At 60.6% G+C, this 15,021-nt stretch overlaps 1 protein-coding gene across 1 annotated transcript; it reads left to right on the forward strand.

Annotated features, from left to right (window-relative positions):
* The first annotated feature begins 5,880 nt into the window (after nucleotides 1-5,880).
* Nucleotides 5,881-12,654, forward strand: SHISA7 (shisa family member 7). Its single transcript, XM_068993443.1, has 4 exons — nucleotides 5,881-6,560; nucleotides 8,124-8,278; nucleotides 10,249-10,398; nucleotides 12,011-12,654. Exons 1-4 carry the CDS (start codon nucleotides 5,881-5,883, stop codon nucleotides 12,652-12,654), a joined length of 1,629 nt encoding a protein of 542 aa, XP_068849544.1.
* The last annotated feature ends 2,367 nt before the right edge of the window (nucleotides 12,655-15,021 follow it).

A 15,021-nucleotide genomic window follows, 5' to 3' on the forward strand; every position in this document is an offset into this window, starting at 1 on the left:
GCTAAGAGAGCCCGTGACCCCGGGCACCTCCCTGCAGAGATGAGACTGGCCGGCGGGCCGAGGGAGGGGCAGTGGGCACGAGATCCCGGGAGGAGGTCAGGACAGGGAGACGCAGAGACTCCCAGTGAGAGGGAGCGGACGGGAAGGCCTAGGCACCCGGAGGGCGGCGGGGGGTGCGTGGGGACCCGCCGCGTCTCTCCCTCAAACCCCGCCCCCGGGCGGCGAGCTGGAGGCGGGGCCGGGTGCCTCCACCCCGCCGCCCCCGCCGGGAGCTGGGATCCCCGCCCCCTACCTGGACCCCTGCGGCCGAGTCCGCCTCCTCTTGAACCCGGATCGCCCCTCCTACTGCCTTCTCGCCACATCCCTACCCCAAACCCACCCTCAACTCCAGACATTCCCAGGAGGCCCGCCCGCCCTTCGCCTTCGGACCCCCGCACCCACAGCGCCCACCTGCCCACCACTCTCCAACTCCCTGCAGCCCGAGATCAGGCTTCTGACTTTCTCTGGGTCTCCGCCCCCTGCGGGTCTCTGTCCTTCTCGGGCTGTCTCTTTCCTTCTCTCTCGCTCTCCTTTGATCCCCAGTTCTCCGGGTCTTTTCTCCCCGTCACTGCTCGCCCTCCCAAGGTCTCTGCCGTCTTCTCTTTGAATATTCTTTGAATATCTTCAGTTTCTTTGAAAGGAGGAGAATATCCCTTCTCTTCATCTCTGTTCTTCTCTCCCTGGGTCTCTGACCCTCTCCCTGTCTCTCTCTCTGGGTCTCTGTCCCTCTCCCGGAGGCTCTGTTTCCCTGAGTTTCTATGTTTCTCTCTGGGTCTCTGTCCCTCTCCCTGTCTCTCTCTCTGGGTCTCAGTCTCTCTCTCTGGGTCTCTGTCCCTCTCCCGGAGGCTCTGTTTCCCTGAGTTTCTATATTTCTCTCTCTCTGGGTCTCTGTCTCTCTCTCTGGATGTCTCTCTCTCTGGGTCTCCGTCTCTCTCTCTGGGTCTCCGTCTCTCTCTCTGGGTCTCCGTCTCTCTCTCTGGGTCCCCGTCTCCCTCTCTGGGTCCCCGTCTCCCTCTCTGGGTCCCCGTCTCCCTCTCTGGGTCCCCGTCTCCCTCTCTGGGTCCCCGTCTCCCTCTCTGGGTCCCCGTCTCCCTCTCTGGGTCTCCCTCTCCCTGGGTCTCTGTCCCTCTCCCTGGGTCTCTGTCCCTCTCCCTGGGTCTCTGTCCCTCTCCCTGAGGCTCTGTTTCCCTGAGTTTCTATATTTCTCTCTCTCTGGGCTCTGTCTCTCTCTCTCTGGCTCCCCGTCTCTCTCTCTGGGTCCCCGTCTCCCTCTCCCTGGGTCTCTGTCCCTCTCCCTGAGGCTCTGTTTCCCTGAGTTTCTATATTTCTCTCTCTCTGGGCTCTGTCTCTCCCTCTCTGGGTCTCCGTCTCTCTCTCTGGGTCCCCGTCTCCCTCTCTGGGTCTCCCTCTCCCTGGGTCTCTGTCCCTCTCCCTGGGTCTCTGTCCCTCTCCCTGGGTCTCTGTCCCTCTCCCTGAGGCTCTGTTTCCCTGAGTTTCTATATTTCTCTCTCTCTGGGCTCTGTCTCTCTCTCTCTGGGTCCCCGTCTCCCTCTCCCTGGGTCTCTGTCCCTCTCCCTGAGGCTCCGTTTCTCTCCCTGACTCTCTATGTCTCCCTCTCTCTGGGTCGTTACCCCTCCCTCTCTCTAACCCTCTGCCCTCACCCCAAGACCCTCTCCCCGTCCTCCGGCATCCTGTTCTCACTCTCTGCTCCCAGGCATCTCACAAGGCACTCCTTCCCCCCCCAGCCTAGCTGACAGGGTCAGGAGAGGGGTGGGGGGTGGGGGGTGGGGCGCAGTGCTGGCAGGGCAGCAGGGGGAAGATGGGGTTCTCCAGGAGCACAGGGACCCTGTCTCACACTGGCTCCCCGAGCTCTGTGCCCACATCTGTTTTCTCTCAGGTCCTGGACTAGGATCCTGGGTTCTGGCCCTGAGCTGCTGGCTGTGCCCGGGGCGGGGAGGGAGAAGACGGCTTGGGGGAGGAGGAGGATCGTGCCTTCGTGTGTGTGTGTGTGTGTGTGTGTGTGTGTGTGTGTCGGGGAGGGGGTGCTGTCTGGGCGTGTCTGACGGAGGGTCACATGCTTGCTTCCAGACGCTCCGCCACGGGGTTTGCACTGGCCTGTGTACCCACAAGGCTGCCCGTCTGGCTGGGATACAAGCGTCCACGGTCTACGGGCGGTGGGCAGCGGGTCCAGGTGCAGCTGGCTGGGGTGGGCCTCTGGCCGCGCTCTGGAGCTGTGTGTGGTCCCAGGGTGTCATGGTGTCTGAGACTGTCTGACTGTTGGGTGCTGTGGGCGGGAATGCCCCGAGACGCAGGGCTGTGTGTCCACAGGGAGCTGTCCTGCGCGTGTGTTGGGAGAAGGCTCGGGCGTGCTGCCAGGACGACCCTGGGTGTCCTTGCGTGCTGTGTCCTGTGTCGCTGCGTACACAAGCTCTGTTGTGCATCCGTGCAGAGTTCTGTGAGGCCGAGGAAGGCCAGTCCTCTGTATCCGCGCATCTGGCCCAGTGTCTGCAGGGATAGGTGCTGCAGGGCAAGAGGTGGGACGCAGGGGTGGAAGGCTCTGGGCCCCCGCTGACAGAGGGGCCACGTGTGTGTCTGTGTGTTGCTGGACCTGAGGGGGTGTATGCCCTGCTCCTCCTGCCCCACTCCCCGGAGCTGTCAATGACCAGGAGCTGGAATTTCCCTGGGAATGCGCCTGTGTGTGGAGTTGGAGGGGACCAGGGCGCTCTGTGCGCAGAGGGAGAAGTTCCGTGATGCAGCCCCGCCAGAGGCTTGCCACAGCACAGGGACAGAGCCTGCACACTGCTAGCCCATGCGGGCAGATGGGACCAAGGCACCCCTTGGCCCTGTGCAGCCCCCCAGCATCTGGGACTTAGCAGGCAGCTGGCACCCTCGCGTGTGTTTGGAAGGAGTGCCCCTTCCCACAGATGGATGCCACCCCGCCAGCGTGCCTTGGGAAGGAGAGCCAGTCTCTCTGCCAGACCCTCTTGTGCAGCGCACAACCTGCCCAACCATACGTGGCCACCCTTGTATGAATGAAGAAGTCCACGTCGCCACGGGCACGTGTCGCTCTCAGAAGGGGTATCTCTGTGAGCATGAGGGCCTGCATTTCTCTGTGTGGGACAGAAGGGGTATCTCTGTGAGCATGAGGGCCTGCATTTCTCTGTGTGGGACAGGGGCATCCATGTTCTATGGGCGGTGGTGCCCTGAGTTCAAAGTCTAGCTGTGACACCATTTGAGGTATGTTGGTTGTTTTTCTGTTTCTTAACTGTAGTAAAATACATGTAATACAAAATTTAACCATCTCAAGTGTACAAGTCAATGGTATTTAATGATGTTGTGTGATTACCATCACTGTCTAGTTCCAGAACATTTTCATTACCCCCAAAGAAGGCCCTGCCCCCACTGAGCAGTCAGCTCCTCTTGCCACCTGCGCTCAGCCCCAGGCAACCACTTATCAGCTTCCGTCTGCATGGATGTGACTGTTGTGGACATTTCAGATCAACGGAATCATGGATATGTGACTTTTTGTGTCTGGCTTTTCTCTCTTAATGCCCTCGAGGTTCTTCAGGATGTAGAATCTATCGGTGCTCCGTCCCTTTTCGTGGCTGAGTATTATTCCACTGAATGGCTAGACCGCATTTTGTTTACCGATTCATCAACTGATGGGCACTTGGGTGGTCTTCCATCTGGGGCTGTTGTAAACCATGCTGCTAAGGACATTTATGTTTTTGACTCTTTGGGACTGATACCTAGGAGGAGAACTCCTGGGTCATGTGGTAACTCTAATTTTTTTTGGCCACATCCTGCTGCATGCAGGATCTTAGTTCCCAACCAGGGACAGAACCTGTGACTCCTGCAGTGGGAGCAGAGTCTCAACCATTGGCCCATCAGTGAAGTCCCTACATGTTTAACTCTTGAGGAGCTGCCGAAGTGCTTTCCAGAGTGTGGGCCAAGGCACTTCCTAGATGACTGTGACACACCAAGTGGGGGCGTCCAGAAGGCAGTGAGCGGGGAGTGCAGGACAGGGGCCAGAGCAGAGCTGAGAGGGAAGGTTGGGGCCCCATGGAAACGCGGGTGGCGCCGCAGCCTCCCACAGCCCTCTCAGCATCCCAGCCCCCAGCAGCCTTTGATAATGCTGTGGTCCCAAGATACACGTGTGCTCAGTGGGGAGGAAGAAAGGGTAAAAATAACAGCGGACAGGCGTCTATTAAACGCGTCCCCCCACCCACCCTCACTCCCGCCTCCTCCCGCTGCTTCATTTCTTCATGGCCTCCTTCATAATTTCGTAGCGTTTCTTCATGACAGTTTTCAGCATGCAGCCCATTGACGCGTGTCTGTGTGCTGGCTTTGTCTGCGTGCCAGAATGCCAGCCCCATAAAGACAGAGGCGGAGCCCTGCGGTTCGCCCACCACTGCACCCCCAGCCTCAGTAAACAGCCGCAGGAGCCGCCTGCCGGCCTGCTGCTGCAAACACGGCGAGGCCAGCCTGTCCGTCTGGCCCCTCTCACCCTGTGTCCCCTCCGGGGAGTGCAGTGCCTGCACTGGCCAGGCGCTGCCCGAGCCCTCTGAGTGCCTCTCTCTGCGACCCCATGGACTGCAGCCCGCCAGGCTCCTCTGTCGAGGCAGTTCTCCAGGCAAGAATACTGGGGTGGGTTCGTCCTTCCAACCACCCAGTGATAGCCACCCTTACCCCCAGTTTCCAGATGGGGAAACTGAGGCACGTGAGGACTTAGGTGTGTCCAGTGCCAGGCACCTGGCACACGGTGGGGCTGGGAGATGAACCACTGCTACTCTGACTTGCCAGCCGTGCAAGGAGACACTTCAAAGCTGAAATTGTAAGATTGTGTGTGTGTGTGTGTGTGTGTGTGTGTGAGGGGTAAGGGTGGGGGGTGGGGCAGAGAGAGAGAAGGGAGACAGAGGCTCAAGACCCCTTGACTATCAGACCTAAATAAAGGGGAAAAAATAAGCCTTGGGAGAACTGAGGACCACAGGGATGTAAGCCAGCAGTTCTAACTGAGGGCAAATGTGCCCCCAGGGGGACACTGGGCAATGCCTGGAGGCACCCTATGTTGTCCCCATGCGGTGGGGGGTGTGAACCCTCCTGCACCCAGCAGCTGCTGCTACCCCACGTGCAGGGACAGCCGCTACAAAGTGCACTCCGCCCCCGGGCAGTAGTGTAGGGCGGTCCCTCCCCGGCCGCCTCCTGGTCTAAACTCAGATTCTCAACTCGGATCTCTCTCTCCTCCCGTCTCCCCTCCTCTCCCTCCTCCCCGTCTCCCCTCCGCTCTCCCTCCTCCCCGTCTCCCCACCCCACCGTGCCCCCTTCACTGCCGCCCTCGGTCCCGCCGACGCTGCCCCTGCCCGCCTCCGCCCTGGCTCGCTGGCTCCCCTCGGCCTCTGCCTCCCCCCTCTCCCTCACCTGGCTCCTTGGTTTCTTCTCCCTCCATTCCATCTCTCCTCTGGTTTTGCTCCGTACCTCTTATTTCTTCACACCCCGTCCACTTTCCCTCTCTTGCCTCCCCACTCACCTCTCTCTGACCCTTTCTCTGCCCGTGATCGTTGCTGTTCCCCTTCCGCGGCATCGGGACATTCTTCTGTGGCTCGCGCATCACCGACCACTGCCCCCTGGGCCTGGCCAACCCCGGGCCCATGCACGTACCCCCCTTTTCCGGGCTCCTGCTCGCCCCCTCCCCGTGCTTCTGTCTTCCCTTGGGCTGCCTTCCTCATCCTTTCCCACCACCATCTCCACATTTCTGCACCTCTGGCGCCTTTCTTCCGTGCACCGTTCCAGCCTCGGTTCTCCCCCCAGCCTGGCTGCCCCGGCCGAGCTCCTGCGCGCCCCATGCCGGCCCTCCTGCTCCTCGGGACCCTCCTGTTCCTGGCCTCGACTACCGGCCAGGCTGGGGCGCGTCCGTCCAACGCCACGAGCGCCGAGCCCCCGGGTCCGCTGCCCGCCCTGCTGGCACACCTGCGGCGCCTGACCGGGGCGCTGACGGGCGGCGGGGGTGCAGCGGGCGCGGGGGCCAACGGCACCAGAGCCAGCACCTCGAGCTCGGCGGGCGCGGCTGCACGCGCGCCCCCTCCGGCCGAGCTGTGCCACGGCTACTACGACGTCATGGGCCAGTACGACGCCACCTTCAACTGCAGCACCGGCTCCTACCGCTTCTGCTGCGGCACCTGCCACTACCGCTTCTGCTGTGAACACCGCCACATGCGCCTGGCGCAGGCCTCCTGCTCCAACTACGACACGCCGCGCTGGGCCACCACGCCGCCGCCGCTGGCCGGGGGCGCCGGGGGCGCTGGGGGTGCGGGCGGGGGGCCTGGGCCTGGCCAGGCCGGCTGGCTGGAAGGGGGCCGGGCGGGGGGCGCTGGGGGGCGTGGGGGCGAGGGCCCAGGGGGCAGCACGGCCTACGTGGTGTGCGGGGTCATCAGCTTCGCCCTGGCCGTGGGCGTCGGCGCCAAAGTGGCCTTCAGCAAGGCGTCCCGTGCGCCCAGGGCGCCCAGGGAGATCAACGTGCCCAGGTGTGTGTACTCTGGGGCCGGGGGGCGGGGCGTGCTGGGGGCTGGACTTGGGCGGCAGGGGCGGGGCCAGATGGAGTGAGGGGGGTGGGCCCGCATGGCCAGAGGCTGAGGCAGCCGAAGCTTTGAGGAGACAGGCGGGGTCTGAGAATACAGGTGACTTGAGTGACAGGCTAGGGAGGGACAAGGTTGGCTCAGGCCTTCATTCAGCAAATATTTCTTGAGTGCTTTCTGTGAGCCAGGAGCTGGGGCACAGCGGTGAACAAGACAAAATCCCTGCACTGACGAGTGAACCTGGCTTCTAATCCCAGGTCAGCTGCCTGCGGGCTGTGTGACCCGGGGAAAGTTGCCTAACCTCTCTGTGCCTGTTCCCTGTGTCTGTACAGTGGGGCTAATCATTGTTCCCCACCCATTCGGACAGCAATGAAGATTAACTGGGTTGATTCATGTCCAGTCCTGGCATATGGTAAGCCTTCAATAAATGCTGGCTACCGTTATCATTAACATAGTAAGCAAGCAGTGTTAGTTGCTCAGACGTGTCCAACTTTGGGACCCCATGGACCAGAGCCCACCAGGCTCCTCAGTCCATGGGATTCTCCAGGCAAGAATACCGGAGTGGGTTGCCATTTCCTTCTCCAGGGGGTCTTCCCCACCCAGGGATCGAGTCTGGTCTCCTGCACAGCAGGCAGACTCTCTGCCCTCCGAGCCACCAGGGAAGCCCTGCACTTGGGCAGTATGCTTTCAGATGCTAATGACTGCTGCGAAGAAACGCAGTGTGGCGCGCTGTGAGTGGGAGGGGAGGTGCTGTTTTACATGAAGGGGTCAGGAAAGACCTCTCTGAGCAGAGACCTGGAGGGCTAGAGAGAACCAAGCAGGTATCTATGGAAAGGGCACGCCAGGCAGAGGAGGCCGTAAGCGCAAAGGCCCTGGGGTGGCGTGTTGGAAGGACTGTGAAGAGGCCCACGACACTGGAGCGCAGTGGGCGAGGAGGAGGTGGACAGAAACAGGCGGAGGTGGGTTCACCCTAAGTGTGTGTGTGGGGGGGCCACTGGAGTGTCCTGAGCTCCGTGTGCGGCCACCTGAGCCGTGGGCTGTGCATGTCAACTTAGCCGCAAGGAACAAGGGCAGAAACGGGCAGGGCAGGTGGGTCCATGGCGAGAAGCAGGCCGCAGAGGTTGCGACAAATGGTTGGGATATATTTTGGAGAGCGAATCCAGGGGATTACTAAGGGCCATGAATCTAAGGTTTTAGCGCCATGGGGACGGCAGCAAAAGAAACAGGGGTAAGGTCCCAGGTTCGGGGTGGCGCAGAGCCACAGAGAGGACGCTGTGGAAGGGACCACACAAGGGGTAGGATCCAGATGAATTGGGGAAGTGGGTCGGCGGGACCCTCAGGCAGGCGGGGCTCAGACTGACGCTAGCAAGGGGCGTGGCCAAAGGCGAGAAGTCCAGCTGAACTAAGATACCCGCAAAGGTGAGAAGGGGAGGGGAAAGAGGCCTGCGCCCTCCCTCTCTCCATCCCTACCCGCAGCCCCCAGGCCACTGACCATCCCTCTGCCCCTTCCAGGGCTCTGGTGGACATTCTGAGACATCAGGCGGGGCCCGGGGCCCGCCCGGACCGGGCACGAAGCAGCTCCCTAACCCCAGGGGTCGGAGGCCCCGACAGCATGCCGCCGAGGACGCCCAAGAACCTCTACAACCCGGTGAAGCCGTCCAATCTCGGTGAGCAGAGGCGGGGCTGAGGAGGCCCTCGGCCCCGCCCCATCATGTGGCCCCGCCTCCCACCGGCCCGGAATCTGCCTTCCCCGCACAGTCCGGGCTGAGCCCTGCTCCGGACACTGCTCCGGAAGCAGCAGTGAGCCCGCCCCCTTCCCTGCCCTTCCGTGGGCACCCTAGGTGGGTACCGCGGGCGCGTCGACGGTTTCTCAAGCCACTGCGCTTGAGAAACTCATGTCAGACCACGCAGCTGCCGGTGACACACAAGGACGCAGGTAGCCACTGAGTTAGAATGTCTGGAGCTAGACGCCTGGTTAGAATCCTAGTTCTACCACTGTGGCCTGGGGCGACCGGCTTCAGTTCTCTGGGCCTCAGTTTCCTCATCCATAAAATGAGCATCAGAGGAGGGGTCGCCTCACATCACCGCTCTTCTTACGGGGCGTGGCCAGAGCGTCGGCAGAGAGGTCCAGGCGGCTGGAGAGGGTCCAGAGGGTCTCGTCTGGGGAGGCAGAGGAGGCGCCCTCAGAAAGAGATCTCGGGGCAGTGGCCAGGGGACAGAGGGGAGTTTCTTGGGCAGGGGGAGCTCAGCTTGTGAGGCGCCCAGAGCTGAGTCTGGGGAGAGGGTGGGCAGGCACCGGGCCGAGCTGAGTAGCTCTGTGTCCTGAGAGCAATGGCAAGCCAGGGAGGAGTTTAGAGCAGGAGAGGAGCAGAGTGCCGAGTGGGCAGGACCATGTCTCTGGGACCCGTATGCAGAGAATGAAATGAGAGGAGGAAGGCTCCGGAGGAGGCTGGGAGGCGGGTCCAGGCAGTAAAGTACGCGGATTGATCTGAGGTCAGGAACGCAGGAGAAAAGAGGGCTTTGAACACTAGCGATGAAGAAGAGACATTTGACCTGGATCTGGAGGGATGAGCAGGAAGGAGGTCTTCAGACAAAGAAGGGGAGGAAGGGGTTCAAGGCGCGGAAGACAGCGGAACAGCACGCGCAGAGGCCCTGTGGCGGAGCTGAGCCGGACCGCTGGGCACCAGAGGGGAGCAGGGCTTGAGGGGAGGGGTGAACGATGAGACTGAGGGCAGCTCGGAAGGCCTCAGAGGCCGCCCCCAGCTTAGGCTATGTTCCATCGGTGATGGTGAGACCGGCGGAGGGTTTCGTGCAGCAGAGGGGTGTGTGTGTGTGTCTGTCTGTCTGTCTGTCTGTCTGTCTATGTGTGTGTCTGTGTGTCTGTGTGTGTGTCTGTGTGTCTCTGTGTGTGTCTGTCTGTGTGTCTGTGTGTCTGTCTGTGTGTGTGTGTCTGTGTGTAGCACCGTGGCAGGGCTGGTCTTGGAGCTGGGCGGAAGGCTGGTGTGACGATCCAGGAGGGAGAAGGAAGTCAGGGCAAAGACTGCAGAGCTGGGGACCAGGAAAGCGCGAGCAGGAAGCCCTGCGCACGGACCAGGACGGGGTGCCCGCTGGCCGCCGGCAACGGCAGTGACGCCCCTCTTGGTCCCCACAGATAACCTGCACCACAACTACCTGCACCTCAGCGTCAGCAGCCCCAAACACCGCGCTGCCACTCTGGGTATGCACCCGGGCGGCAGGGCTCCTTCCCTCCCCACCTGGCACTAAGTCGGAGCCAGGCGCCCCGGTAGGACGGGGGAGGCCGTGGGAGCCTGTCCTCACTGACCAGCCGGATAACCCCGAAGCGGTCCGCGGGAAGCGGCCTGCAGTGCGCCCCTCCTGCCTGGGGTGGGGCACACAGGATGTGCCGGCTGCGCCTCCTGCTCCTTCCCCAGCAAGGAGCCCCCGAGGGGGCGTGGTGGGGGTGAGCAGAGGGAGCTTGGACTGCTGCAGCTTTGAGGGGCTGGAACCCAGGCTGCTAAAGTTCTAAGGGGGCGGGGGCGGAACCGCGGGGTCCGAGGGAGCAGGGCCGGACTGACCCCGGCCGTGCCCTCTGCCCCAGACTGGCCTGGACTGACCCCGGCCGTGCCCCCTGCCCCAGACTGGCGGGCCGTCCCGCCGCCCAGCCCCTCCTTGCGCTACTCCACGCTGTCCTGCTCGCGGTCCTTCCACAACCTCTCACATCTTCCCCCGTCCTACGAGGCTGCCGTGAAATCGGAGCTCAACCGCTACTCCTCTCTCAAGAGGCTCGGTGAGTCCCGGGAGGGAGGCTGCCTGGGCGGCGGGGCAGGGGCAGGGCCTGGGTTCAGGACCCTGGACAGTGGCTCGAGCGCTTACTCAAGCTCTCGATTACCCGTTTAGGGTTCTTTTTTTTTTCTCCAAGGGCTTCCAGAAAGACCCAAGGTCATTCTGCATCGCAATTAACCACTTAGGGTGCTTTTCATAAATGCAAATCCATGGTCCTCTCTACAAGATCTATTGCATTCATCAGGACTTGTGTTTGCAATTAATAGAAACACAATTTAAAGGAAAAAAAAGGTAACTATGCTGAAACACAACTTAAAAAAGAAAGGTAATTACGCTGGCTTGATAAGGCAAATTCTGTGTGCCACAAACTTCAGGTGTGGCTGAACCCAGGTGCTCAAGAGCTGGCGCCAAGATTCTCTCTCTCTCAGCTCTGCTGAAGGGTGGGCTGGCTTCGTTTTCAGACAGAATCTCCCCCTCTGATGGCAAAGACTGCCCTGAGAATCTTCAGGGCAGTTCTTACCAGAAGAGTGTCTCCAAATGATGGCAGCAAAATTCCCAAACCTGAACCCCACTGGCCAAGAAAGGGTCAGGAGCTTGTCCCAGATCCAGTCACCGTGACTCTTGATTGGACATTCCTGGTCGTAGAGGAGGCGTCACACATTTTAAACAGATTCATGGTCAGAAAGGGTTTTTACACTGTGTCTCATGAAACCCACGTACACTGGCAATTTTTAAATTACAGCAAAGTTTTGAAACTTGCTATTGTGGACATTTTCAAAGAGGTTCAAGAGCAGAGAAACGACAAAAATGAACCCCTAGGTTCCTATCACCCAGCGTTAACATTTTCTTACTCCCTCCTTCAACCACTGATATTTCAATAACACACACAGCTGAAACAAAAACTGTATGAACGGCACTCACCCTTATTCTCTCGATGGGCTTCCCTGGGTGCTCAGGCAGTAAAGTGTCTGCCTGCAGCGCAGGAGACCCGGGTTCAACCCCTGGGTCGGGAAGATCCCCTGGAGAAGGAAATGGCAACCCACTCCAGTACTCTTGCCTGGAGAATCCCATGGACTGAGGAGCCTGGTGGGCCACAGTCCATGAGGTCGCAAAGAGTCGGACATGACTGAGCGACTTCACTTTCTTTCACTTTTTTCTTATTGTGGGAAACTTTCTAATAATTTTCTATCCTATTTCATTTTGTAAAATACTGTCTCTACCCACAACATTGACTTTACAATCCATGAATGGGTCGAATCGAAAAATACTTTCTACAGTATGAAAGAGAAGGAAGTTTCCTCAAAAAGCAAGAGCTAGGTTCTACACCCAAAAGAAAGGATATTCCCAAGCGATTTAAAAAACAATCCCCCTCCTCATCTACCGCGCCAGGACCACAAGCTGGGCCTGGGAACATGCTTTCTTCTAGCTTGACTGTTCCCACTGGTTAAAACCGTGCCCCTGCCCAGGCTAATGCCCAGGAAGTTCCAGTGATGTCTGGAGCTCCCTGGGGGCGGGAGCCCAGTGCGAGGAGAGGCAGAGGGATGGCCCAGGGAGGCAGGCAGCTTCTGGGCCGGCTAGGGGCCCAGCTCTATGGTTTCCCCCCGCTTCTCCCGCAGCCGAGAAGGACCTGGACGAGGCCTACCTGAAGCGCCGGCACCTGGCGGAGGTGCCCCGCGGGACGCTGCCCCTGCATACGCTGCGGCGACCCGGCACGGGGGGCGGCTACCGCATGGAAGGCTGGGGCGGCCCCGAGGAGCTGGGCCTGGCCCCCGCGCCCCACCCTCGGCGCGTCATGTCCCAGGAGCACCTGCTGGGCGACGGGGGCCGGTCGCGCTACGAGTTCACGCTGCCGCGCGCGCGCCTCGTGTCCCAGGAGCATCTGCTTCTGTCGTCGCCCGAGGCCCTGCGCCAGAGCCGCGAGCGCCTCCTGTCGCCCCCGCGCAGCCCCGCGCTGCCCCCCGAGCCCACTGCGCGCGCCAGCCTGGCCGCCTCCCACTCCAACCTGTTGCTGGGGCCCGGGGGCCCCCCCACGCCGCTGCATGGCCTGCCGCCGCCGCCCGGCCTGCACGCGCACCACCACCACGCCCTGCACGGCTCGCCGCAGCCAGCCTGGATGTCAGACGCCGGTGGGGGTGGGGGCACGCTGGCCCGCAGGCCGCCCTTCCAGCGCCAGGGCACGCTGGAGCAGCTGCAGCTCATCCCCGGCCATCACCTGCCCCAACACCTCCGCACGGCCAGCAAGAACGAGGTGACTGTCTGAGTGTCCGAGGCCGGGCTGGGGGCTGGGGCGCTGTGGCCTGCGGCCCCCATCCCAGCCTGCACCCCCTGCCACACCCAGCTGGCGGGCCTGGAATCCAGACCTGCGGGGGCCAGGAGGGCTACCTCCAAGGACATGGTTTTGGACGAAACACTCACAAGAGAAAAAGTTTCCTTCTGCACAGTCTGAAGCAGGGCCTCCTTCCCATGACGTCATCACAGAGGAAGAGGCCTGTATGTGAAGTCATCAGTAGCAAAAAACGTCTGTGTTCATCACAGGGACAAACCCTGCTTCCCATGAGGTCATCGCAGAGGAACAGGCCCACTACAGTCATCGCTGGAGGCCGTGTCTGCTCCACAGTGTCATCACGAAGACCTCCCTCCAGTGACGTCGTAAGAGGAGCAATGCCTTGTCCCATGACATCGTCCCGAGAGACAAGGAGCCCTCCTGTGACGTCACTACACAGATAAGTCTCACCCTCTGATGTTGTCTCTGGCACCAAAGGCCTCTGTGGACCTCATCGTCACCAGGAAAATATTTTCTTCCAAAGAAGATGCCTCTGTCTATGAAGCCGTGCCTGCAGACAAAGCCATCTTTCCGGGACGCGCCACAGGGAAAAAAGCCTCACATCCTCATGAGACACAAGGCCTCCTTTCTAGGACGTCGCCAGGGGGGCTCTGCTTCCTTCCTGTGACACCATCGCCAGAGGAGCTGGCTTGCCCTGTGATGTCATCCCCGAAGACGGGCAGCCCGCTCGGGACTTCTCCGGGGTGAGGCCCTTCTGCACCACAGCACCAGACTCTGCCTGAGCAGAGATTATGTCCCCGTGAGACACGTCCACTGCGATGGCCCAGCATCCACAAGGTGGGCCACCCAGAGCCCACGACTAACCTGGGGGCTGCCAAGGAAGGGACTGGTCCTGAGACGCTACCCCGGGTGTCACTGCTGGGGCGGCTGCCCTGTGGGGAAGCTGCGGCCAGAGGTGACAGCCCGCCCCTGGGGCCCCGGAGCTGTGATGTCACCACCGGAGACACTGCCTGCTCTGGAAGGCCATTCCTTGTGATGGTGTCACCAGAGTTTACGCCTTGTCCCACCATGACTTAGCTTGGTTGCTCTCTCCCCTGACCCCAGGGACAAGCCCTGTGCTATTTCCACCAGACCCTCCCCTCAAGCGAGGCTGGGCCAGGGGCCCTCCCCCCGTGCAGGGATGTCACCTCCTGGTGACTCCTGGAGGACAGCACGCACTCCCAGACTGGCTTCTGCTCCCAAGGAGGCTGCTCCACTGCTCTTGGAGTCCTGGGGACTCAGGCGGCCCCACATCTCTCTGCCACAACTACAGACATCATCAACTCTGCAAAGTCCTGGCCTCCTGTTGGGGTAAGGAGTGGGGTGTGCCTGCTATTGACAAGACTTCCACCACTCATGGTCTCATTGCACCTGGGGTCCCGTGGTAACCATGCCTGATGATGATGTCATTTCCCAGGGTTCCCTGTGATCTACAGCATGTTCATCTCCCAGGATCCACCACAGCGAGGGTCTCGTTCTCATCCAAGACTCGTCATAACTATAATGTCACCTTCTAAGGTAGCCGAGAGCCAGTGGTGTCACCATCTTCCATGATTCTCCACCAACACAGCGTCATCATCTCCCAGGATTCACCACAGCTGATGATGTCATCATCCCCCAGAATCCACATGACCAGTGATGTCATCACCTTCCAGAACCCAGTATGGCTGATCGTGACATCTTCTACCAGGATCCACTAGGACTGATGATCCCCCAGTTTCCCACAGACCCCCACAACTGTGCTCTCATCACCTCCCAGGATCTGATTCAGCCACGATGCCACCGGCCCCCAGCATCCATGAGAGTCGATGGTGTCCCGGGACCCATGACATCCAACATCATCATCTCCCGGGATCCACTTCAACCTTGGTACCATCATCAACTGGGATACACCATAACTGTGACATCATCATCTCCCAGGATCCCGGACACCCAATTATGTCATTCATCAGGATCCACGTCAACCATGTATCATCACCTTCCAAGATCCATCCCCTTGGGAGCCAAGTACTATGACAGCTGTATTTCAATTGTCTTGTGGGGTCACCTACAGTCGTTCCCTTTAGAGGAACCAGCACAATGTGTATTCTTTCCCCCCTCCCTCAAAAAGAGCGTGGGGTGGGGCTCCCTCTGATGACATCATCCTACTCCAGCCCTTCTTGGTGATGTCACCACCTTGCTCCTGACTCAGGCTGATGCCTGCCTCAACCCGACCAGAGACTTGGCCTTGGCCAGTGCCCGCTTACCCCTGGGTGAGGGCACCAGTCCCTCCGGATTACTGCCCTTCACCCAACCATCTGACCG

This window comes from Capricornis sumatraensis, chromosome 20 (genome assembly GCF_032405125.1).
Source record: "Capricornis sumatraensis isolate serow.1 chromosome 20, serow.2, whole genome shotgun sequence".
NCBI lineage: Eukaryota > Metazoa > Chordata > Mammalia > Artiodactyla > Bovidae > Capricornis > Capricornis sumatraensis.